Raw genomic sequence first — 25,053 nt, forward strand, 5'->3', positions numbered from 1 at the left:
GGGGCTCAGTTTAGTTATGGGCAGCGTCTGAGCCGATCTCTGCCACATTCTGGGCATTCTGGTTTCTGAAGAGAAACATAGATTTCATATTTTCCCTCATTAATTTTTAGCATCAGAGAGAGTTGAAAAGAAAAAGTTGAAAAGATCGGTGCTACAGCCCTATTCCCACTCTCATTGGGTGCAAAATCTCCCCCCCCCGAAATGGGAAATTCATCACTTAAATCCCAGCTAGCCCTTCAAAATAGGATAGAGGTGTTTACCTTGTGCTGTACAGGTCTAGTCCTTCCCTCTCTCCAGGGATGAATTTCACCCTAAATCAGTCATAACATGTCTATGAATATAGGAGGCGTGAGGCCCTGACATTGTGTCATCAAGTAAACGATTTGCAATGTCTCATTGACTTTATTAACAAAAGTAACAACACGCCCTTTGAGATAGTGTGTGTGTGGGTATCCTGCTGTCAAAACATAGACTATTCCTCTTTCTGTTCTCTCCTTCCACTATCTTTTAATAATCTCCCCCCTACCCCCTTTGAAGTCATGGGGTTATAGACACACATTTTTGTTAGTCTTCAGGGGTCTGGGAGCCGCTCCAAGCCCTGTCACCCTGGCCAGGGTCTTCCCCTGAGGGTGCAGGCAGAGATTTGACCCCCAAATTTGTTTTGAATTGAAACAGATTGTTTTCCTGGATTTTTTCCAATCCCAAATATCCATTACTCACCCAGCTCTACTCATAAAGCTCTTTATGCAGCCCCGCCACCACTAGAGGGGACAAAGTGCCCCACTGGGTAGGTGCGAGTTACATTGTCTCTCCGTGTATCTACCACCATGCTCTTGTAACCACAAGTAGGGGTGTGGAGGGGACCTTAACCCACTTTGGTGGTTGGTCCACTACTGCAGCGTCCTGAATGATTTACTGCTGTAGCTCATGCTGCAAGCCCTGGCCTTAAATCTCATTCTTGGCCCCTGTGGTAGTGTTATTATGGACTACTTTTTATTTATGTTTTATTTTCAGTCTAATTATGAGCACACACTTTCAATAATAGAGACCTAGTCTTTTTAATTACCTGAAAAGTGCTATACACACATCCCTGTGGTAAAATAACATGTTATTTTTAAATACGCATTTTTTCAAAATAAACCTCATGGAAAATGGTTTTATTTAAAACGTTAATGCAGTGTCCAGATCATTATAATTGTTAATTCGTATTAATTAAAATGATTTATTATTCTTTTATTTATTGGCAGGACCTGGAGATGATGATGATGATCAGGGTAAGTGCAAGTGTCTTTTATACACAGGTAGTCATAGGTGTCACCCCCACTCTGAACTTTAGGGTTCCTATGTGGGGACCTGCATGTGAACCCCTAAGCTCAATTAACAGCTTAGATTTGGTCTGGCTGCCACCACCCAAATGATTTATGAGTTATTTGGGAAAATCTGTCTTTCCACCCCAAAAAACCTTTCCCTCCCTGGGTACACTTGAGAGACTCCTCCACCAATTCCCTGGTGAATACCGATCCAAACCCCTTGGATCTTAAAACAAGGAGAAATTAACCAGGTTCTTAAAAATAAGACTTTTAATTAAAGAAAAGAAAGGTAAAAGAAAACCCTCTGGGAGAGCTTAGCATACCAGCGACTCTCACAGACAACAGATTCAAAACACAGAGGATGTTCCCCTGGGCAAAAACTTAGTTACACAAAGAATACCCAATTTGATTATTCCTCTAATTGCACAAGACTAGTTACAAAAGAAAATAAACATAAACCAATTTATTCCCTTCACTAATACTCACTACTTGATAAGAGGCTGAATTCTGGAGCTTTCCCACTCCGGTCAAAAGTGAAACTGACCCAGACAAAGGGAACTTCCCTCCTTCCTTTTGAACCATCTTGTCCTCCCATTGGTTCCTCTGGTCAGGTGTCAGCTAGGCTAGGTGAACTTCTTAACCCTTTACAGGTAAAAGAGGCATTAACCCTTAACTATCTGTTTATGACCCAGGTTATAGGCTATTTTCATTTGCCGACACACAGGGCAGGACTCTGGTCTCCACAGTCCATGTACCTCATTGTCAGCACCTTCTGGGGTAGATCCTATTCAGCTAACCAGCGGAGTAAAAGGGTCATAGGAGATTCCCCTTTCTGCCCCCTTGCAGAGAGCGTGCACCAGGGGCAGGCCTGAGCGCAGCTGCTCATGGCAAATGAATGTTGAATTAATAAAGAAGAGTATTCACATTGGAAACCACAGCTGGCCAAAACCACTTGATTCCAAATATTTTTCAACTAAAAATGGCTTTTCAACAGAAGTGAAAAATGGTGAGAAAAATTTTCACTTTACCCAGGTATTTTTCAATTTCTTCATGAAACATGCAAAGCCAAATTCAGTTTTCAAATCTTTTTAGGTATATTTAGTTTTCTTCTACTTTTCTTTCCGCCCTCCTTTTCTCCCTCCTTTCTGTGGGAGACACGGTGGGGGGAAACCAAAATTTTTTCTCTTTTCAATCTTTTTTTGTTTGAAATTTCCACTAAAAATTCAGACAAAACAATGCGTTTTTCAAAAATGTTCACAGAAAAGAATTACTATTGTTTGACTAGATCTGCTAGAAACCTGATTATAAGCAGAACAAGCAAACAAAGAAAGTATTGCAGCACTGGGATTCTTGTTTTTTAGGATGAAGTGCACTCTCTGAATAGTGTCTGGATAAAACCTTCCACAAGGGGTCAGCGCTGACAAAAAGTAGACGATACTAGCCAGAAGTGCCTCCTCAGTGCAGTCTCCATCAGCCTGGCTTCTGTATAGCTCCATCCACAAACTAAAACTGCCCCCCGCCCCTAAAAAGGATAACGCATTGGAGAGGTTATCCATCAAAATGCCTTGGGGTGAACTTTCCATTAGGAAAAGGAGTCCAAATCTTTGAATGGCTATGCCTAGGAATAGCAAGTAGCAACTGGCAGGCGATAATACTGCTGTATACAGCGTTGTTTAGACCATTACTGGGTCCTGTGTCCAGTTCTGGTGTCCAAAGGATGTTGAAAAAGAGAACAACTCCAAAACATTTTTTGTCCCATCAGGTTAAAGTATGAAATCTGGCCAAGCCAAATTTGATGTAAGACTGCTGTACCATATGTGAGAATGGGAGTCAGTTCCTCTTTCCCTTAGGCCGCATGGTGCAAGAAGCCTGAAAGGGGCAGCATCTCTTCAGAAAGGAATGCCCCATGTTCCTTTAATCTCTATAGCCCAGATGGGAAAGACACTTAAGCAGATGCTTTACCTTACTCACGTGAAGAAGTCAAACAGATTACCCATGTGCTCAAAACTAAAGGGGAGCATTACATTCTTTGCTGACCTGAGGCTGTAGCAGCTGAGAAATAGAGCTGATTGTTTGGGGCTCAGTTTAGTTATGGGCAGCGTCTGAGCCGATCTCTGCCACATTCTGGGCATTCTGGTTTCTGAAGAGAAACATAGATTTCATATTTTCCCTCATTAATTTTTAGCATCAGAGAGAGTTGAAAAGAAAAAGTTGAAAAGATCGGTGCTACAGCCCTATTCCCGCTCTCATTGGGTGCAAAATCTCCCCCCCGAAATGGGAAATTCATCACTTAAATCCCAGCTAGCCCTTCAAAGTAGGATATAGGTGTTTACCTTGTGCTGTACAGGTCTAGTCCTTCCCTCTCTCCAGGGATGAATTTCACCCTAAATCAGTCATAACATGTCTATGAATATAGGAGGCGTGAGGCCCTGACATTGTGTCATCAAGTAAACGATTTGCAATGTCTCATTGACTTTATTAACAAAAGTAACAACACGCCCTTTGAGATAGTGTGTGTGTGGGTATCCTGCTGTCAAAATATAGACTATTCCTCTTTCTGTTCGCCCCCTCCACTATCTTTTAATAATCTCCCCTCCACCCCCCTTTGAAGTCGGAGAAGTTAAAGACACACATTTTTGTTAGTCTTCAGGGGTCTGGGAGCCGCTCCAAGCCCTGTCACCCTGGCCAGGATGTTCCCCTGAGGGTGCAGGCAGAGATTTGACCCCCAACAAATTGTTTTGAATTGAAACAGATTGTTTTCCTGGATTTTTTCCAATCCCAAATATCCATTACTCACCCAGCTCTACTCATAAAGCTCTTTATGCAGCCCCGCCACCACTAGAGGGGACAAAGTGCCCCACTGGGTAGGTGCGAGTTACATTGTCTCTCCGTGTATCTACCACCATGCTCTTGTAACCACAAGTAGGGGTGTGGAGGGGACCTTAACCCACTTTGGTGGTTGGTCCACTACTGCAGCGTCCTGAATGATTTACTGCTATAGCTCATGCTGCAAGCCCTGGCCCCTGTGGTAGTGTTATTATGGACTACTTTTTATTTATGTTTTATTTTCAGTCTAATTATGAGCACACACTTTCAATAATAGAGACCTAGTCTTTTTAATTACCTGAAAAGTGCCATACACACATCCCTGTGGTAAAATAACATGTTATTTTTAAATACGCATTTTTTCAAAATAAACCTCATGGAAAATGGTTTTATTTAAAACGTTAATGCAGTATCCAGATCATTATAATTGTTAATTCGTATTAATTAAAATAATTTATTATTCTTTTATTTATTGGCAGGACCTGGAGATGATGATGATCAGGGTAAGTGCAATTGTCTTTTATACACAGGTTGTCATAGGTGTCACCCCCACTCTGAACTTTAGGGTACCTATGTGGGGACCTGCATGTGAACCCCTAAGCTCAATTAACAGCTTAGATCTGGTCTGGCTGCCACCACCCAAATGATTTATGAGTTATTTGGGAAACTCTGTCTTTCCACCTCAAAAAACCTTTCCCTCCCTGGGTAGCCTTGAGAGACTCCTCCACCAACTCCCTGGTGAACACCGATCCAAACCCCTTGGATCTTAAAACAAGGAGAAATTAACCAGGTTCTTAAAAATAAGACTTTTAATTAAAGAAAAGAAAGGTAGAAGAAAACCCTCTGGGAGAGCTTAGCATACCAGCGACTCTCACAGACAACAGATTCAAAACAGAGAGGATGTTCCCCTGGGCAAAAACTTAGTTACACAAAAAATACCCAATTTGATTATTTCTCTAATTGCACAAGACAAGTTACAAAAGAAAATAAACATAAACCAATTTATTCCCTTCACTAATACTCACTACTTGATAAGAGGCTGAATTCTGGAGCTTTCCCACTCCGGTCAAAAGTGAAACTGACCCAGACAAAGGGAACTTCCCTCCTTCCTTTTGAACCATCTTGTCCTCCCATTGGTTCCTCTGGTCAGGTGTCAGCTAGGCTAGGTGAACTTCTTAACCCTTTACAGGTAAAAGAGGCATTAACCCTTAACTATCTGTTTATGACCCAGGTTATAGGCTATTTTCATTTGCCGACACACAGGGCAGGACTCTGGTCTCCACAGTCCATGTACCTCATTGACAGCACCTTCTGGGGTAGATCCTATTCAGCTAACCAGCGGAGTAAAAGGGTCATAGGAGATTCCCCTTTCTGCCCCCTTGCAGAGAGCGTGCACCAGGGGCAGGCCTGAGCGCAGCTGCTCATGGCAAATGAATGTTGAATTAATAAAGAAGAGTATTCACATTGGAAACTACAGCTGGCCAAAACCACTTGCATCCAAACATTTTTCAACTAAAAATGGCTTTTCAACAGAAGTGAAAAATGGTGAGAAAAATTTTCACTTTACCCAGGTATTTTTCAATTTCTTCATGAAACATGCAAAGCCAAATTCAGTTTTCAAATCTTTTTAGGTATATTTAGTTTTCTTCTACTTTTCTTTCCGCCCTCCTTTTCTCCCTCCTTTCTGTGGGAATTTCATGTCTGCAGAGGCCCCTTGACGTGCGCCGGTGGCATACAGCACCATCGCCACTGGCAGGGAGTCTCCCATTGGCATAGCTATTCCATCTCTCCGAGAGGCAGTAGCTGAGGGTTTGTCTACACGTGGAATGCTGTGGCGCTTAGGGATGTCGCTGACACGAGACCTTCTCCCGTAAGCCTAGGTTCTCCCCCATCCCCAAGAGGCAGTAGCTATATCGACGGGAGAGCTTCCAATACTGTCTACACCGGCGGTTAGGTTGGTAGAAGTACGTCGTTCCGCAACGTCAACACCCCTGAGCGTAAGCCAACGTAAGCCAACATAAGATGGAAGTGTAGACCGAGACTAAGTGAACGGAAGAATTATACCATCGGCCTAGTTCTGTCAAAATGGGGACTTGGGTCGTCTTAACTATGCTGGTGAGGGGTGTTGCTATTTCACTCCCCTGTGTGAAGTAGTTATACAGAACTAATTTTCTCGGGTAGACCAGGCCTTATTGCGAGAGTTCAGGACTACAGAGCAAAGTACATCGATCTACATTTGGCTTTAGAGCTTCTCAAACTTCATATTTAGTTGCTCAACAACCGCATGCATGTGCCACAGGAAAGTGGTGTTAGTCACTCTCAGTTGAATTTTGAAACGTGGCTGCTTTGACTCAAACATTTGTTCTTGTTCCATAGGTGATCTTCAGGAGAAATTGAGTAAGTTCAAATTGCTTGTGAACAATATCACTCACACCGATGCAGGTTCTGTGCTGAAACCCTGGATGTATTCATCTCATTGCTTCGGGTGGCCTTCTTTCACTTTAAATTTGTGGAAAAAAAACTCTCCTAACCCAGGAAGGGGATTCATTTATTCTGCTATTTTTCTGTCTCAAGAAAGCGTGCTAAAAATAGCAGTGTGGACACAGTGGCAGCGGCAAGGGCTCGGGCTAGTCCCTGAAGTTCAATACCACCTAACCCCCTGCGTACGTACTTGGGCAGAAAGAGCAAGTCTCCGCCAGGGGCACTGCTACTCTTAGAGACAAGCTCAAGCAGAGCTGTAACATGTACATCCACCCAAGCTGGGGATCACACCTCCCAGCTGCTGTGCAGACCCACCCTGGGTGTCCCAAGGAAGTACAGCAGTGCAGGAATTCTGTCCGTTACTTTCAATTGGGATGTTCCTGTGCATTTTGCATATGGAAAGATTTACGTAAGTTTGAAATAAAATTTATTGTTATGTTTTTCTGAGATGCTGGAGAAAGAGAAGGGTAGGTGTTAGGGTTTTTTCCCCCACTCTGAACTCTGGAGTACAGATGCGGGGACCCGCATAAAAAAATCCCAAAGCTTATATTTTACCAGCTAAGTTTAAAAACTTTCCGAAGGCACACATTTCTGTTCTTGTTCTTGGACGGTATTGCTGCCACCACCAAGTGATTTAAACAAACATTCAGGGAGGGGCCACTTGGAACCCTATCCACCCCAAAATATCCCCCCGAGCCCTTTTACCCCCTTTCTGGGGAGGCTTGAGAATAATATACCAACCAATGGGTTAACACCGACCAAATCCCTGGTTTTTAGGACACTGAAAATTAATTAGGTCATTAAAAGAAGAAGTTTATTAAAAAAAAAAAGTAATAGAATTACACCTGCAAAATTAATAACTTCACAGAGTAAATAAAAAAGAAATAAAACATAGAGGATTTCCCTTTGAATCTGCTTCCCAGTTACAAAACAGGAATAAAATTGCTTTTTAGCACAGGGAAAATTTACAAGCTAAAACAAAAAATAATTTCACACCTTTTTTTGCCTTTACTTACAATTTTTGTAACTTGAAATGTATTATTTTAGGTATTTTTGTAAAAAGCTGGTTTCCTTGCTTGGTCGTTCTTTTTTGTTTGGAGAGGGAACCAACAAAGAAAGCACAAACAAAACCTCCCCCCACCCCAGATTTGAAAGTATCTTCTTTCCTCATTGGTCCTTCTGGTCAGGTGCCAACCAGGTTCATTGAACTGATTAACCCCTTACAGGTAAGTGATTCTGTACCTCTGGCCAGGAGGGATTTATTTTACTGCATACATAAAGGTTGTTACCCTTCCCTTTATATTTATAACAGTAGGTTTATAAGAACAGTGCCAGCTGAACCCCTGGGTACTTACTTCGGCAGATAGCCCAAGCCACCGCCTGAGACTGCTGCCACCACACTGCTATTTTTGAGCACAAGCTCGAGCAGAGCTGTCACGTGCATGTAACCCCTGCTTGCTGGGAGTGGCACGCTCTCCACCCCCTTAGCTAAGGCTGTAGCGGACTCATCAATCTCTAGTGGGCATAGCCGCCACTAGAGGGGGACAGAGCGGCACTCCCTGCAAGCAGGGCTTACATAGTCTCTCTGGGCAGCGATGAACATCCGCGAGCTTCAGGGACTTTCCCAATTGTATTGCCTGAAATCCCCGTACGGGCCACCCCTTGTAACTCTGGCCCAGAAGGGGGCGTTGTCATCCGGGATCGAACGCGGGAATCTCTGGAGCTAATTGCATGAGCTGCTATTGCTTGAGCTACTAGACCAGACAGGTCTCTGATAGCCATGGCTGTTCATCAATCTCTTGCTGGCCTAGCCAAAGCTAGGGGGGAGGAAAGCGCCACTCCCAACGAACAGGTGTGACACTTACATACACCCAAGCTGGGAATCACATCTCCCAGCTTCATTGTATGCATACCCTGCGTGTCACAAAGCAAGTGGAGTAGTGCAGGGAATCTGTCCATGACTTGGCGAATGGATTGAATGTTGGAAGATTTGCATTATTGTGAAACACATGTTATTTTCATATTTTTTCAGACATACTTGGGTTACAGAACGGTAGGTTTACTTTGATTTTTCAGTTTAGTGTTAATCAGATTGAGCTCAAATGACTTGTAGGTTGTGGGGATTACTAAGGGTCCTTCAACAGACTGAGGAATCAAGCCACTGTCAATAAGGTAATTACGGCGATGGGTGGTTGAGAGAAGGACATTTGTAAACAGGGGGCAGTGGGATGTGGGCTGAGTATCCGGTTTTGTGTGTTCACAGGCATTTGCTTTCTTTAGCTATGGAACGCAAGATTCGGAGTTGTTACTGAATCTGGGTGAGGAATTAGATGTGGTGTGTAGGAAAAGGGATGAATCAGAGAACTGGCAGCTGATGACTGGGGAGTTCTGTAGGGAGAGTTTGTTCAGTGAGGTAAGATAAGGCCTGTTCACCCACTTTCTAATTGAAATCCCACTGTTCTTTTTTGCAGACCAACTCAAGACTGAAAAAGGTAAGTTTTCTTTTATTTCTCAACTGCTGCTATCCTTGAGGAAAATGTTCTTCTATAAAAAGTGATATTTCGTCCTTTCTAAAATCCAAGGAGAGTTCATTACCCAACAGCTTTCTTTTTAACCCATAATAGAATTGTTCAGAACTTTCTCTCACAGCAAGTTGAGTCATTATCCTAGTTTATTTGTACTAATTGTCTCTCGGGTTTAAAATGGAAATCCTGATTTTAAGTATCACTGGCCATTGAACTTCTCAGACCTGACTTTTAACTGCTCGGTAACAATATTTGAATGCCACAGAAAAATGTCATTGGTCACTTTCTGTTGAATTTTGTAACATGGCTGATTTGATTCTAACATTTGTGATCTCCCAGAGAATATGAGGCAGTTAAGATTTGTTTGTGAAGTCACCCAGAAGCAGGCTGTGCGTCAAACTGAGAACCATAAATATGTTTGTCTCACTGCCCTTCAAAAAAACAGCTTTTATTCAGATATCCCACAGAAACCAGGGAGGGGGTTCATGTATCCAGTAATTTCTCTTGCTCGATGTACCACCCTAAAAAAAGCAGTGTAGAGACATAGGTGGCAATTTGGGTTAGACACCCAAGTACACCACCAGTTGTCCAGCTGGGAAGGTGCTGCCACTGACGGCTGCCACCACACTCCTTGGTTGGGCCCGAGTTTGAGCAGAGCTGTTCAGTGTACATCCACCTGATGGAATTTACATCTCCTAGCTGCTGGGTAAATGTACCGTGTGTGTCACAAAGGAAGAGGATCAGGGCAGGGAATCTGTCCATTACGTTAAATTTGTCTAGTGTATTGCATATGGAAAGACTTGCATTAGTTTGAATTAAATTTTATTTTCATATTTTTCAGAGAAGCTTGAGAAAGAGAATGGTAGGTATCCTTTGATTTTTGAGCTTAGTGCCAATCATCTTGAGCACAGATTTCTTTAAACTCCATAACTGAAGTGTTGAGGATGTTCTCTGACAGGAAATTGGTTAGCTACCTTAGAATATTTGTACTTATTTTCTCTCTCTTGTGATAATTTAGGTGTGGTGTGTAGGAAAAGGGATGAATCAGAAAAGGGGCAGCTGGTGATTGGGGAGGTCTGTTGGGACAGTTCCTTCAGTGAGGAAAGGTGACACCAGTTAACCCACTTTCTAATTGAAATCCCACTGTGCTTTTGCAGACCAATTCAAGAATGACAAAGGTAAGTTCTCTTTTATTTCTGAACTGCTGCTCTCCGTGAGGAAAATGCACTTGAATGAAAAAGAATACATTGTATTCCTATGTATTTTCAATGTTGTACACGGCTGTGAAAATAGTCACAGTTTGTATTTTCAAAATAAAACCCAAGACTTTGTTTCATACTTGGAGATATACGGCCGTTTCCTCAGGGGTCTCTGACTATACAAACTCCCCTGTCACCCTGAAAAAGAAAAGAATAGAGATGAGTAAGAGGGGATTCCCCTTATCCTGGGGAATGGTTGATCTCCCACATCTTCAAATAAGTCAACAGGAGATACAGGATGTCTGGGCACAGGAGGTCTCAAATTATTCACTGAAAATGAGTGGTCACTGTTGAAATAATCTGTCTTAGATGTGCAACCACAAAAGAAAACTCAGCTTCAACTCGGAATAGACCTTTCCATTTAACCTAGCTTTCATATTTCTGTAAATGTTGTCCAAAAAAGCCTTTTGATACCTTTATTCTCACATTACAATGTTTTCTTTATCATTTCCCTTTCATCTATGTGCCACGTTCTCTCTCTCCATGTCTCTGTTTTAAACTAATCATTTCTCCTCTGAAGATATACTAGAAAAATGAATGAAGGATAAACATCTGGATGGAATCCACTTTCCCTGTTATCTTCTCTTTATTATAATTTGTATGTATTTTGAACTAACTCCCTTCCATCCCAGGTTGACTCATTGGTGCACTTTGTCCCGTGTCATGCCTCAAAGGGTTTTCCTACACTTAATGGGCCACAGGGCAGAATTTCATGTCTGCAGAGGCCCCTTGACGTGCGCCGGTGGCATACAGCACCATCGCCACTGGCAGGGAGTCTCCCATTGGCATAGCTATTCCATCTCTCCGAGAGGCAGTAGCTGAGGGTTTGTCTACACGTGGAATGCTGTGGCGCTTAGGGATGTCGCTGACACGAGACCTTCTCCCGTAAGCCTAGGTTCTCCCCCATCCCCAAGAGGCAGTAGCTATATCGACGGGAGAGCTTCCAATACTGTCTACACCGGCGGTTAGGTTGGTAGAAGTACGTCGTTCCGCAACGTCAACACCCCTGAGCGTAAGCCAACGTAAGCCAACATAAGATGGAAGTGTAGACCGAGACTAAGTGAACGGAAGAATTATACCATCGGCCTAGTTCTGTCAAAATGGGGACTTGGGTCGTCTTAACTATGCTGGTGAGGGGTGTTGCTATTTCACTCCCCTGTGTGAAGTAGTTATACAGAACTAATTTTCTCGGGTAGACCAGGCCTTATTGCGAGAGTTCAGGACTACAGAGCAAAGTACATCGATCTACATTTGGCTTTAGAGCTTCTCAAACTTCATATTTAGTTGCTCAACAACCGCATGCATGTGCCACAGGAAAGTGGTGTTAGTCACTCTCAGTTGAATTTTGAAACGTGGCTGCTTTGACTCAAACATTTGTTCTTGTTCCATAGGTGATCTTCAGGAGAAATTGAGTAAGTTCAAATTGCTTGTGAACAATATCACTCACACCGATGCAGGTTCTGTGCTGAAACCCTGGATGTATTCATCTCATTGCTTCGGGTGGCCTTCTTTCACTTTAAATTTGTGGAAAAAAAACTCTCCTAACCCAGGAAGGGGATTCATTTATTCTGCTATTTTTCTGTCTCAAGAAAGCGTGCTAAAAATAGCAGTGTGGACACAGTGGCAGCGGCAAGGGCTCGGGCTAGTCCCTGAAGTTCAATACCACCTAACCCCCTGCGTACGTACTTGGGCAGAAAGAGCAAGTCTCCGCCAGGGGCACTGCTACTCTTAGAGACAAGCTCAAGCAGAGCTGTAACATGTACATCCACCCAAGCTGGGGATCACACCTCCCAGCTGCTGTGCAGACCCACCCTGGGTGTCCCAAGGAAGTACAGCAGTGCAGGAATTCTGTCCGTTACTTTCAATTGGGATGTTCCTGTGCATTTTGCATATGGAAAGATTTACGTAAGTTTGAAATAAAATTTATTGTTATGTTTTTCTGAGATGCTGGAGAAAGAGAAGGGTAGGTGTTAGGGTTTTTTCCCCCACTCTGAACTCTGGAGTACAGATGCGGGGACCCGCATAAAAAAATCCCAAAGCTTATATTTTACCAGCTAAGTTTAAAAACTTTCCGAAGGCACACATTTCTGTTCTTGTTCTTGGACGGTATTGCTGCCACCACCAAGTGATTTAAACAAACATTCAGGGAGGGGCCACTTGGAACCCTATCCACCCCAAAATATCCCCCCGAGCCCTTTTACCCCCTTTCTGGGGAGGCTTGAGAATAATATACCAACCAATGGGTTAACACCGACCAAATCCCTGGTTTTTAGGACACTGAAAATTAATTAGGTCATTAAAAGAAGAAGTTTATTAAAAAAAAAAAGTAATAGAATTACACCTGCAAAATTAATAACTTCACAGAGTAAATAAAAAAGAAATAAAACATAGAGGATTTCCCTTTGAATCTGCTTCCCAGTTACAAAACAGGAATAAAATTGCTTTTTAGCACAGGGAAAATTTACAAGCTAAAACAAAAAATAATTTCACACCTTTTTTTGCCTTTACTTACAATTTTTGTAACTTGAAATGTATTATTTTAGGTATTTTTGTAAAAAGCTGGTTTCCTTGCTTGGTCGTTCTTTTTTGTTTGGAGAGGGAACCAACAAAGAAAGCACAAACAAAACCTCCCCCCACCCCAGATTTGAAAGTATCTTCTTTCCTCATTGGTCCTTCTGGTCAGGTGCCAACCAGGTTCATTGAACTGATTAACCCCTTACAGGTAAGTGATTCTGTACCTCTGGCCAGGAGGGATTTATTTTACTGCATACATAAAGGTTGTTACCCTTCCCTTTATATTTATAACAGTAGGTTTATAAGAACAGTGCCAGCTGAACCCCTGGGTACTTACTTCGGCAGATAGCCCAAGCCACCGCCTGAGACTGCTGCCACCACACTGCTATTTTTGAGCACAAGCTCGAGCAGAGCTGTCACGTGCATGTAACCCCTGCTTGCTGGGAGTGGCACGCTCTCCACCCCCTTAGCTAAGGCTGTAGCGGACTCATCAATCTCTAGTGGGCATAGCCGCCACTAGAGGGGGACAGAGCGGCACTCCCTGCAAGCAGGGCTTACATAGTCTCTCTGGGCAGCGATGAACATCCGCGAGCTTCAGGGACTTTCCCAATTGTATTGCCTGAAATCCCCGTACGGGCCACCCCTTGTAACTCTGGCCCAGAAGGGGGCGTTGTCATCCGGGATCGAACGCGGGAATCTCTGGAGCTAATTGCATGAGCTGCTATTGCTTGAGCTACTAGACCAGACAGGTCTCTGATAGCCATGGCTGTTCATCAATCTCTTGCTGGCCTAGCCAAAGCTAGGGGGGAGGAAAGCGCCACTCCCAACGAACAGGTGTGACACTTACATACACCCAAGCTGGGAATCACATCTCCCAGCTTCATTGTATGCATACCCTGCGTGTCACAAAGCAAGTGGAGTAGTGCAGGGAATCTGTCCATGACTTGGCGAATGGATTGAATGTTGGAAGATTTGCATTATTGTGAAACACATGTTATTTTCATATTTTTTCAGACATACTTGGGTTACAGAACGGTAGGTTTACTTTGATTTTTCAGTTTAGTGTTAATCAGATTGAGCTCAAATGACTTGTAGGTTGTGGGGATTACTAAGGGTCCTTCAACAGACTGAGGAATCAAGCCACTGTCAATAAGGTAATTACGGCGATGGGTGGTTGAGAGAAGGACATTTGTAAACAGGGGGCAGTGGGATGTGGGCTGAGTATCCGGTTTTGTGTGTTCACAGGCATTTGCTTTCTTTAGCTATGGAACGCAAGATTCGGAGTTGTTACTGAATCTGGGTGAGGAATTAGATGTGGTGTGTAGGAAAAGGGATGAATCAGAGAACTGGCAGCTGATGACTGGGGAGTTCTGTAGGGAGAGTTTGTTCAGTGAGGTAAGATAAGGCCTGTTCACCCACTTTCTAATTGAAATCCCACTGTTCTTTTTTGCAGACCAACTCAAGACTGAAAAAGGTAAGTTTTCTTTTATTTCTCAACTGCTGCTATCCTTGAGGAAAATGTTCTTCTATAAAAAGTGATATTTCGTCCTTTCTAAAATCCAAGGAGAGTTCATTACCCAACAGCTTTCTTTTTAACCCATAATAGAATTGTTCAGAACTTTCTCTCACAGCAAGTTGAGTCATTATCCTAGTTTATTTGTACTAATTGTCTCTCGGGTTTAAAATGGAAATCCTGATTTTAAGTATCACTGGCCATTGAACTTCTCAGACCTGACTTTTAACTGCTCGGTAACAATATTTGAATGCCACAGAAAAATGTCATTGGTCACTTTCTGTTGAATTTTGTAACATGGCTGATTTGATTCTAACATTTGTGATCTCCCAGAGAATATGAGGCAGTTAAGATTTGTTTGTGAAGTCACCCAGAAGCAGGCTGTGCGTCAAACTGAGAACCATAAATATGTTTGTCTCACTGCCCTTCAAAAAAACAGCTTTTATTCAGATATCCCACAGAAACCAGGGAGGGGGTTCATGTATCCAGTAATTTCTCTTGCTCGATGTACCACCCTAAAAAAAGCAGTGTAGAGACATAGGTGGCAATTTGGGTTAGACACCCAAGTACACCACCAGTTGTCCAGCTGGGAAGGTGCTGCCACTGACGGCTGCCACCACACTCCTTGGTTGGGCCCGAGTTTGAGCAGAGCTGTTCAGTGTACATCCACCTGATGGAATTTACATCTCCTAGCTGCTGGGTAAATGTACCGTGTGTGTCACAAAGGAAGAGGATCAGGGCAGGGAATCTGTCCATTACGTTAAATTTGTCTAGTGTATTGCATATGGAAAGACTTGCATTAGTTTGAATTAAATTTTATTTTCATATTTTTCAGAGAAGCTTGAGAAAGAGAATGGTAGGTATCCTTTGATTTTTGAGCTTAGTGCCAATCATCTTGAGCACAGATTTCTTTAAACTCCATAACTGAAGTGTTGAGGATGTTCTCTGACAGGAAATTGGTTAGCTACCTTAGAATATTTGTACTTATTTTCTCTCTCTTGTGATAATTTAGGTGTGGTGTGTAGGAAAAGGGATGAATCAGAAAAGGGGCAGCTGGTGATTGGGGAGGTCTGTTGGGACAGTTCCTTCAGTGAGGAAAGGTGACACCAGTTAACCCACTTTCTAATTGAAATCCCACTGTGCTTTTGCAGACCAATTCAAGAATGACAAAGGTAAGTTCTCTTTTATTTCTGAACTGCTGCTCTCCGTGAGGAAAATGCACTTGAATGAAAAAGAATACATTGTATTCCTATGTATTTTCAATGTTGTACACGGCTGTGAAAATAGTCACAGTTTGTATTTTCAAAATAAAACCCAAGACTTTGTTTCATACTTGGAGATATACGGCCGTTTCCTCAGGGGTCTCTGACTATACAAACTCCCCTGTCACCCTGAAAAAGAAAAGAATAGAGATGAGTAAGAGGGGATTCCCCTTATCCTGGGGAATGGTTGATCTCCCACATCTTCAAATAAGTCAACAGGAGATACAGGATGTCTGGGCACAGGAGGTCTCAAATTATTCACTGAAAATGAGTGGTCACTGTTGAAATAATCTGTCTTAGATGTGCAACCACAAAAGAAAACTCAGCTTCAACTCGGAATAGACCTTTCCATTTAACCTAGCTTTCATATTTCTGTAAATGTTGTCCAAAAAAGCCTTTTGATACCTTTATTCTCACATTACAATGTTTTCTTTATCATTTCCCTTTCATCTATGTGCCACGTTCTCTCTCTCCATGTCTCTGTTTTAAACTAATCATTTCTCCTCTGAAGATATACTAGAAAAATGAATGAAGGATAAACATCTGGATGGAATCCACTTTCCCTGTTATCTTCTCTTTATTATAATTTGTATGTATTTTGAACTAACTCCCTTCCATCCCAGGTTGACTCATTGGTGCACTTTGTCCCGTGTCATGCCTCAAAGGGTTTTCCTACACTTAATGGGCCACAGGGCAGAATTTCATGTCTGCAGAGGCCCCTTGACGTGCGCCGGTGGCATACAGCACCATCGCCACTGGCAGGGAGTCTCCCATTGGCATAGCTATTCCATCTCTCCGAGAGGCAGTAGCTGAGGGTTTGTCTACACGTGGAATGCTGTGGCGCTTAGGGATGTCGCTGACACGAGACCTTCTCCCGTAAGCCTAGGTTCTCCCCCATCCCCAAGAGGCAGTAGCTATATCGACGGGAGAGCTTCCAATACTGTCTACACCGGCGGTTAGGTTGGTAGAAGTACGTCGTTCCGCAACGTCAACACCCCTGAGCGTAAGCCAACGTAAGCCAACATAAGATGGAAGTGTAGACCGAGACTAAGTGAACGGAAGAATTATACCATCGGCCTAGTTCTGTCAAAATGGGGACTTGGGTCGTCTTAACTATGCTGGTGAGGGGTGTTGCTATTTCACTCCCCTGTGTGAAGTAGTTATACAGAACTAATTTTCTCGGGTAGACCAGGCCTTATTGCGAGAGTTCAGGACTACAGAGCAAAGTACATCGATCTACATTTGGCTTTAGAGCTTCTCAAACTTCATATTTAGTTGCTCAACAACCGCATGCATGTGCCACAGGAAAGTGGTGTTAGTCACTCTCAGTTGAATTTTGAAACGTGGCTGCTTTGACTCAAACATTTGTTCTTGTTCCATAGGTGATCTTCAGGAGAAATTGAGTAAGTTCAAATTGCTTGTGAACAATATCACTCACACCGATGCAGGTTCTGTGCTGAAACCCTGGATGTATTCATCTCATTGCTTCGGGTGGCCTTCTTTCACTTTAAATTTGTGGAAAAAAAACTCTCCTAACCCAGGAAGGGGATTCATTTATTCTGCTATTTTTCTGTCTCAAGAAAGCGTGCTAAAAATAGCAGTGTGGACACAGTGGCAGCGGCAAGGGCTCGGGCTAGTCCCTGAAGTTCAATACCACCTAACCCCCTGCGTACGTACTTGGGCAGAAAGAGCAAGTCTCCGCCAGGGGCACTGCTACTCTTAGAGACAAGCTCAAGCAGAGCTGTAACATGTACATCCACCCAAGCTGGGGATCACACCTCCCAGCTGCTGTGCAGACCCACCCTGGGTGTCCCAAGGAAGTACAGCAGTGCAGGAATTCTATCCGTTACTTTCAATTGGGATGTTCCTGTGCATTTTGCATATGGAAAGATTTACGTAAGTTTGAAATAAAATTTATTGTTATGTTTTTCTGAGATGCTGGAGAAAGAGAAGGGTAGGTGTTAGGGTTTTTTCCCCCACTCTGAACTCTGGAGTACAGATGCGGGGACCCGCATAAAAAAATCCCAAAGCTTATATTTTACCAGCTAAGTTTAAAAACTTTCCGAAGGCACACATTTCTGTTCTTGTTCTTGGACGGTATTGCTGCCACCACCAAGTGATTTAAACAAACATTCAGGGAGGGGCCACTTGGAACCCTATCCACCCCAAAATATCCCCCCGAGCCCTTTTACCCCCTTTCTGGGGAGGCTTGAGAATAATATACCAACCAATGGGTTAACACCGACCAAATCCCTGGTTTTTAGGACACTGAAAATTAATTAGGTCATTAAAAGAAGAAGTTTATTAAAAAAAAAAAGTAATAGAATTACACCTGCAAAATTAATAACTTCACAGAGTAAATAAAAAAGAAATAAAACATAGAGGATTTCCCTTTGAATCTGCTTCCCAGTTACAAAACAGGAATAAAATTGCTTTTTAGCACAGGGAAAATTTACAAGCTAAAACAAAAAATAATTTCACACCTTTTTTTGCCTTTACTTACAATTTTTGTAACTTGAAATGTATTATTTTAGGTATTTTTGTAAAAAGCTGGTTTCCTTGCTTGGTCGTTCTTTTTTGTTTGGAGAGGGAACCAACAAAGAAAGCACAAACAAAACCTCCCCCCACCCCAGATTTGAAAGTATCTTCTTTCCTCATTGGTCCTTCTGGTCAGGTGCCAACCAGGTTCATTGAACTGATTAACCCCTTACAGGTAAGTGATTCTGTACCTCTGGCCAGGAGGGATTTATTTTACTGCATACATAAAGGTTGTTACCCTTCCCTTTATATTTATAACAGTAGGTTTATAAGAACAGTGCCAGCTGAACCCCTGGGTACTTACTTCGGCAGATAGCCCAAGCCACCGCCTGAGACTGCTGCCACCACACTGCTATTTTTGAGCACAAGCTCGAGCAGAGCTGTCACGTGCATGTAACCCCTGCTTGCTGGGAGTGGCACGCTCTCCACCCCCTTAGCTAAGGCTGTAGCGGACTCATCAATCTCTAGTGGGCATAGCCGCCACTAGAGGGGGACAGAGCGGCACTCCCTGCAAGCAGGGCTTACATAGTCTCTCTGGGCAGCGATGAACATCCGCGAGCTTCAGGGACTTTCCCAATTGTATTGCCTGAAATCCCCGTACGGGCCACCCCTTGTAACTCTGGCCCAGAAGGGGGCGTTGTCATCCGGGATCGAACGCGGGAATCTCTGGAGCTAATTGCATGAGCTGCTATTGCTTGAGCTACTAGACCAGACAGGTCTCTGATAGCCATGGCTGTTCATCAATCTCTTGCTGGCCTAGCCAAAGCTAGGGGGGAGGAAAGCGCCACTCCCAACGAACAGGTGTGACACTTACATACACCCAAGCTGGGAATCACATCTCCCAGCTTCATTGTATGCATACCCTGCGTGTCACAAAGCAAGTGGAGTAGTGCAGGGAATCTGTCCATGACTTGGCGAATGGATTGAATGTTGGAAGATTTGCATTATTGTGAAACACATGTTATTTTCATATTTTTTCAGACATACTTGGGTTACAGAACGGTAGGTTTACTTTGATTTTTCAGTTTAGTGTTAATCAGATTGAGCTCAAATGACTTGTAGGTTGTGGGGATTACTAAGGGTCCTTCAACAGACTGAGGAATCAAGCCACTGTCAATAAGGTAATTACGGCGATGGGTGGTTGAGAGAAGGACATTTGTAAACAGGGGGCAGTGGGATGTGGGCTGAGTATCCGGTTTTGTGTGTTCACAGGCATTTGCTTTCTTTAGCTATGGAACGCAAGATTCGGAGTTGTTACTGAATCTGGGTGAGGAATTAGATGTGGTGTGTAGGAAAAGGGATGAATCAGAGAACTGGCAGCTGATGACTGGGGAGTTCTGTAGGGAGAGTTTGTTCAGTGAGGTAAGATAAGGCCTGTTCACCCACTTTCTAATTGAAATCCCACTGTTCTTTTTTGCAGACCAACTCAAGACTGAAAAAGGTAAGTTTTCTTTTATTTCTCAACTGCTGCTATCCTTGAGGAAAATGTTCTTCTATAAAAAGTGATATTTCGTCCTTTCTAAAATCCAAGGAGAGTTCATTACCCAACAGCTTTCTTTTTAACCCATAATAGAATTGTTCAGAACTTTCTCTCACAGCAAGTTGAGTCATTATCCTAGTTTATTTGTACTAATTGTCTCTCGGGTTTAAAATGGAAATCCTGATTTTAAGTATCACTGGCCATTGAACTTCTCAGACCTGACTTTTAACTGCTCGGTAACAATATTTGAATGCCACAGAAAAATGTCATTGGTCACTTTCTGTTGAATTTTGTAACATGGCTGATTTGATTCTAACATTTGTGATCTCCCAGAGAATATGAGGCAGTTAAGATTTGTTTGTGAAGTCACCCAGAAGCAGGCTGTGCGTCAAACTGAGAACCATAAATATGTTTGTCTCACTGCCCTTCAAAAAAACAGCTTTTATTCAGATATCCCACAGAAACCAGGGAGGGGGTTCATGTATCCAGTAATTTCTCTTGCTCGATGTACCACCCTAAAAAAAGCAGTGTAGAGACATAGGTGGCAATTTGGGTTAGACACCCAAGTACACCACCAGTTGTCCAGCTGGGAAGGTGCTGCCACTGACGGCTGCCACCACACTCCTTGGTTGGGCCCGAGTTTGAGCAGAGCTGTTCAGTGTACATCCACCTGATGGAATTTACATCTCCTAGCTGCTGGGTAAATGTACCGTGTGTGTCACAAAGGAAGAGGATCAGGGCAGGGAATCTGTCCATTACGTTAAATTTGTCTAGTGTATTGCATATGGAAAGACTTGCATTAGTTTGAATTAAATTTTATTTTCATATTTTTCAGAGAAGCTTGAGAAAGAGAATGGTAGGTATCCTTTGATTTTTGAGCTTAGTGCCAATCATCTTGAGCACAGATTTCTTTAAACTCCATAACTGAAGTGTTGAGGATGTTCTCTGACAGGAAATTGGTTAGCTACCTTAGAATATTTGTACTTATTTTCTCTCTCTTGTGATAATTTAGGTGTGGTGTGTAGGAAAAGGGATGAATCAGAAAAGGGGCAGCTGGTGATTGGGGAGGTCTGTTGGGACAGTTCCTTCAGTGAGGAACGGTGACACCAGTTAACCCACTTTCTAATTGAAATCCCACTGTGCTTTTGCAGACCAATTCAAGAATGACAAAGGTAAGTTCTCTTTTATTTCTGAACTGCTGCTCTCCGTGAGGAAAATGCACTTGAATGAAAAAGAATACATTGTATTCCTATGTATTTTCAATGTTGTACACGGCTGTGAAAATAGTCACAGTTTGTATTTTCAAAACAAAACCCAAGACTTTATTTCATACTTGGAGATATACGGCCGTTTCCTCAGGGGTCTCTGACTATACAAACTCCCCTGTCACCCTGAAAAAGAAAAGAATAGAGATGAGTAAGAGGGGATTCCCCTTATCCTGGGGAATGGTTGATCTCCCACATCTTCAAATAAGTCAACAGGAGATACAGGATGTCTGGGCACAGGAGGTCTCAAATTATTCACTGAAAATGAGTGGTCACTGTTGAAATAATCTGTCTTAGATGTGCAACCACAAAAGAAAACTCAGCTTCAACTCGGAATAGACCTTTCCATTTAACCTAGCTTTCATATTTCTGTAAATGTTGTCCAAAAAAGCCTTTTGATACCTTTATTCTCACATTACAATGTTTTCTTTATCATTTCCCTTTCATCTATGTGCCACGTTCTCTCTCTCCATGTCTCTGTTTTAAACTAATCATTTCTCCTCTGAAGATATACTAGAAAAATGAATGAAGGATAAACATCTGGATGGAATCCACTTTCCCTGTTATCTTCTCTTTATTATAATTTGTATGTATTTTGAACTAACTCCCTTCCATCCCAGGTTGACTCATTGGTGCACTTTGTCCCGTGTCATGCCTCAAAGGGTTTTCCTACACTTAATGGGCCACAGGGCAGAATTTCATGTCTGCAGAGGCCCCTTGACGTGCGCCGGTGGCATACAGCACCATCGCCACTGGCAGGGAGTCTCCCATTGGCATAGCTATTCCATCTCTCCGAGAGGCAGTAGCTGAGGGTTTGTCTACACGTGGAATGCTGTGGCGCTTAGGGATGTCGCTGACACGAGACCTTCTCCTGTAAGCCTAGGTTCTCCCCCATCCCCAAGAGGCAGTAGCTATATCGACGGGAGAGCTTCCAATACTGTCTACACCGGCGGTTAGGTTGGTAGAAGTACGTCGTTCCGCAACGTCAACACCCCTGAGCGTAAGCCAACGTAAGCCAACATAAGATGGAAGTGTAGACCGAGACTAAGTGAACGGAAGAATTATACCATCGACCTAGCTCTGTCAAAATGGGGACTTGGGTCGTCTTAACTATGCTGGTGAGGGGTGTTGCTATTTCACTCTCCTGTGTGAAGTAGTTATACAGAACTAATTTTCTCGGGTAGACCAGGCCTTATTGCGAGAGTTCAGGACTACAGAGCAAAGTACATCGATCTACATTTGGCTTTAGAGCTTCTCAAACTTCATATTTAGTTGCTCAACAACCGCATGCATGTGCCACAGGAAAGTGGTGTTAGTCACTCTCAGTTGAATTTTGAAACGTGGCTGCTTTGACTCAAACATTTGTTCTTGTTCCATAGGTGATCTTCAGGAGAAATTGAGTAAGTTCAAATTGCTTGTGAACAATATCACTCACACCGATGCAGGTTCTGTGCTGAAACCCTGGATGTATTCATCTCATTGCTTCGGGTGGCCTTCTTTCACTTTAAATTTGTGGAAAAAAAACTCTCCTAACCCAGGAAGGGGATTCATTTATTCTGCTATTTTTCTGTCTCAAGAAAGCGTGCTAAAAATAGCAGTGTGGACACAGTGGCAGCGGCAAGGGCTCGGGCTAGTCCCAGAAGTTCAATACCACCTAACCCCCTGCGTACGTACTTGGGCAGAAAGAGCAAGTCTCCACCAGGGACACTGCTACTCTTAGAGACAAGCTCAAGCAGAGCTGTAACATGTACATCCACCCAAGCTGGGGATCACACCTCCCAGCTGCTGTGCAGACCCACCCTGGGTGTCCCAAGGAAGTACAGCAGTGCAGGAATTCTGTCCGTTACTTTCAATTGGGATGTTCCTGTGCATTTTGCATATGGAAAGATTTACGTAAGTTTGAAATAAAATTTATTGTTATGTTTTTCTGAGATGCTGGAGAAAGAGAAGGGTAGGTGTTAGGGTGTTTTCCCCCACTCTGAACTCTGGAGTACAGATGCGGGGACCCGCATAAAAAAATCCCAAAGCTTATATTTTACCAGCTTAGTTTAAAAACTTTCCCAAGGCACACATTTCTGTTCTTGTTCTTGGACGGTATTGCTGCCACCACCAAGTGATTTAAACAAACATTCAGGGAGGGGCCACTTGGAACCCTATCCACCCCAAAATATCCCCCCGAGCCCTTTTACCCCCTTTCCTGGCGAGGCTTGAGAATAATATACCAACCAATAGGTTAACACCGACCAAATCCCTGGTTTTTAGGACACTGAAAATTAATTAGGTCATTAAAAGAAGAAGTTAATTTAAAAAAAAAAGTAATAGAAGTACACCTGCAAAATTAATAACTTCACAGAGTAAATAAAAAAGAAATAAAACATAGAGGATTTCCCTTTGAATCTGCTTCCCAGTTACAAAACAGGAATAAAATTGCTTTTTAGCACAGGGAAAATTTACAAGCTAAAACAAAAAATAATTTCACACCTTTTTTTGCCTTTACTTACAATTTTTGTAACTTGAAATGTATTATTTTAGGTATTTTTGTAAAAAGCTGGTTTCCTTGCTTGGTCGTTCTTTTTTGTTTGGAGAGGGAACCAACAAAGAAAGCACAAACAAAACCTCCCCCCACCCCAGATTTGAAAGTATCTTCTTTCCTCATTGGTCCTTCTGGTCAGGTGCCAACCAGGTTCATTGAACTGATTAACCCCTTACAGGTAAGTGATTCTGTACCTCTGGCCAGGAGGGATTTATTTTACTGCATACATAAAGGTTGTTACCCTTCCCTTTATATTTATAACAGTAGGTTTATAAGAACAGTGCCAGCTGAACCCCTGGGTACTTACTTCGGCAGATAGCCCAAGCCACCGCCTGAGACTGCTGCCACCACACTGCTATTTTTGAGCACAAGCTCGAGCAGAGCTGTCACGTGCATATAACCCCTGCTTGCTGGGAGTGGCACGCTCTCCACCCCCTTAGCTAAGGCTGTAGCGGGCTCATCAATCTCTAGTGGGCATAGCCGCCACTAGAGGGGGACAGAGCGGCACTCCCTGCAAGCAGGGCTTACATAGTCTCTCTGGGCAGCGATGAACATCCGCGAGCTTCAGAGACTTTCCCAATTGTATTGCCTGAAATCCCCGTACGGGCCACCCCTTGTAACTCTGGCCCAGAAGGGGGCGTTGTCATCCGGGATCGAACGCGGGAATCTCTGGAGCTAATTGCATGAGCTGCTATTGCTTGAGCTACTAGACCAGACAGGTCTCTGATAGCCATGGCTGTTCATCCATCTCTTGCTGGCCTAGCCAAAGCTAGGGGGGAGGAAAGCGCCACTCCCAACGAGCAGGTGTGACACTTACATACACTCAAGCTGGGAATCACATCTCCCAGCTTCATTGTATGCATACCCTGCGTGTCACAAAGCAAGTGGAGTAGTGCAGGGAATCTGTCCATGACTTGGCGAATGGATTGAATGTTGGAAGATTTGCATTATTGTGAAACACATGTTATTTTCATATTTTTTCAGACATACTTGGGTTACAGAACGGTAGGTTTACTTTGATTTTTCAGTTTAGTGTTAATCAGATTGAGCTCAAATGACTTGTAGGTTGTGGGGATTACTAAGGGTCCTTCAACAGACTGAGGAATCAAGCCACTGTCAATAAGGTAATTACGGCGATGGGTGGTTGAGAGAAGGACATTTGTAAACAGGGGGCAGTGGGATGTGGGCTGAGTATCCGGTTTTGTGTGTTCACAGGCATTTGCTTTCTTTAGCTATGGAACGCAAGATTCGGAGTTGTTACTGAATCTGGGTGAGGAATTAGATGTGGTGTGTAGGAAAAGGGATGAATCAGAGAACTGGCAGCTGATGACTGGGGAGTTCTGTAGGGAGAGTTTGTTCAGTGAGGTAAGATAAGGCCTGTTCACCCACTTTCTAATTGAAATCCCACTGTTCTTTTTTGCAGACCAACTCAAGACTGAAAAAGGTAAGTTTTCTTTTATTTCTCAACTGCTGCTATCCTTGAGGAAAATGTTCTTCTATAAAAAGTGATATTTCGTCCTTTCTAAAATCCAAGGAGAGTTCATTAC

The 25,053-nt window shown here is 43.1% G+C and overlaps 1 protein-coding gene across 1 annotated transcript in view; it reads left to right on the top strand.

The window, feature by feature from the left end:
* The window catches only part of LOC128829777 (butyrophilin subfamily 3 member A3-like), a 45,261-nt gene that overhangs the window by 14,986 nt on the left and 5,222 nt on the right, over positions 1-25,053 (top strand). Inside the window, exons 7-21 of the mRNA XM_054015181.1 lie at positions 4,616-4,639; positions 6,513-6,533; positions 9,089-9,109; positions 9,984-10,004; positions 10,300-10,320; positions 11,793-11,813; positions 14,369-14,389; positions 15,264-15,284; positions 15,580-15,600; positions 17,073-17,093; positions 19,649-19,669; positions 20,544-20,564; positions 20,860-20,880; positions 22,353-22,373; positions 24,930-24,950. Of these exons, the coding sequence (XP_053871156.1) occupies positions 4,616-4,639; positions 6,513-6,533; positions 9,089-9,109; positions 9,984-10,004; positions 10,300-10,320; positions 11,793-11,813; positions 14,369-14,389; positions 15,264-15,284; positions 15,580-15,600; positions 17,073-17,093; positions 19,649-19,669; positions 20,544-20,564; positions 20,860-20,880; positions 22,353-22,373; positions 24,930-24,950 (318 nt within the window). The remainder of the gene's footprint in view (positions 1-4,615; positions 4,640-6,512; positions 6,534-9,088; positions 9,110-9,983; positions 10,005-10,299; positions 10,321-11,792; positions 11,814-14,368; positions 14,390-15,263; positions 15,285-15,579; positions 15,601-17,072; positions 17,094-19,648; positions 19,670-20,543; positions 20,565-20,859; positions 20,881-22,352; positions 22,374-24,929; positions 24,951-25,053) is intronic.

Source organism: Malaclemys terrapin, unplaced genomic scaffold (assembly GCF_027887155.1).
Source record: "Malaclemys terrapin pileata isolate rMalTer1 unplaced genomic scaffold, rMalTer1.hap1 scaffold_68, whole genome shotgun sequence".
Lineage (NCBI taxonomy): Eukaryota > Metazoa > Chordata > Testudines > Emydidae > Malaclemys > Malaclemys terrapin.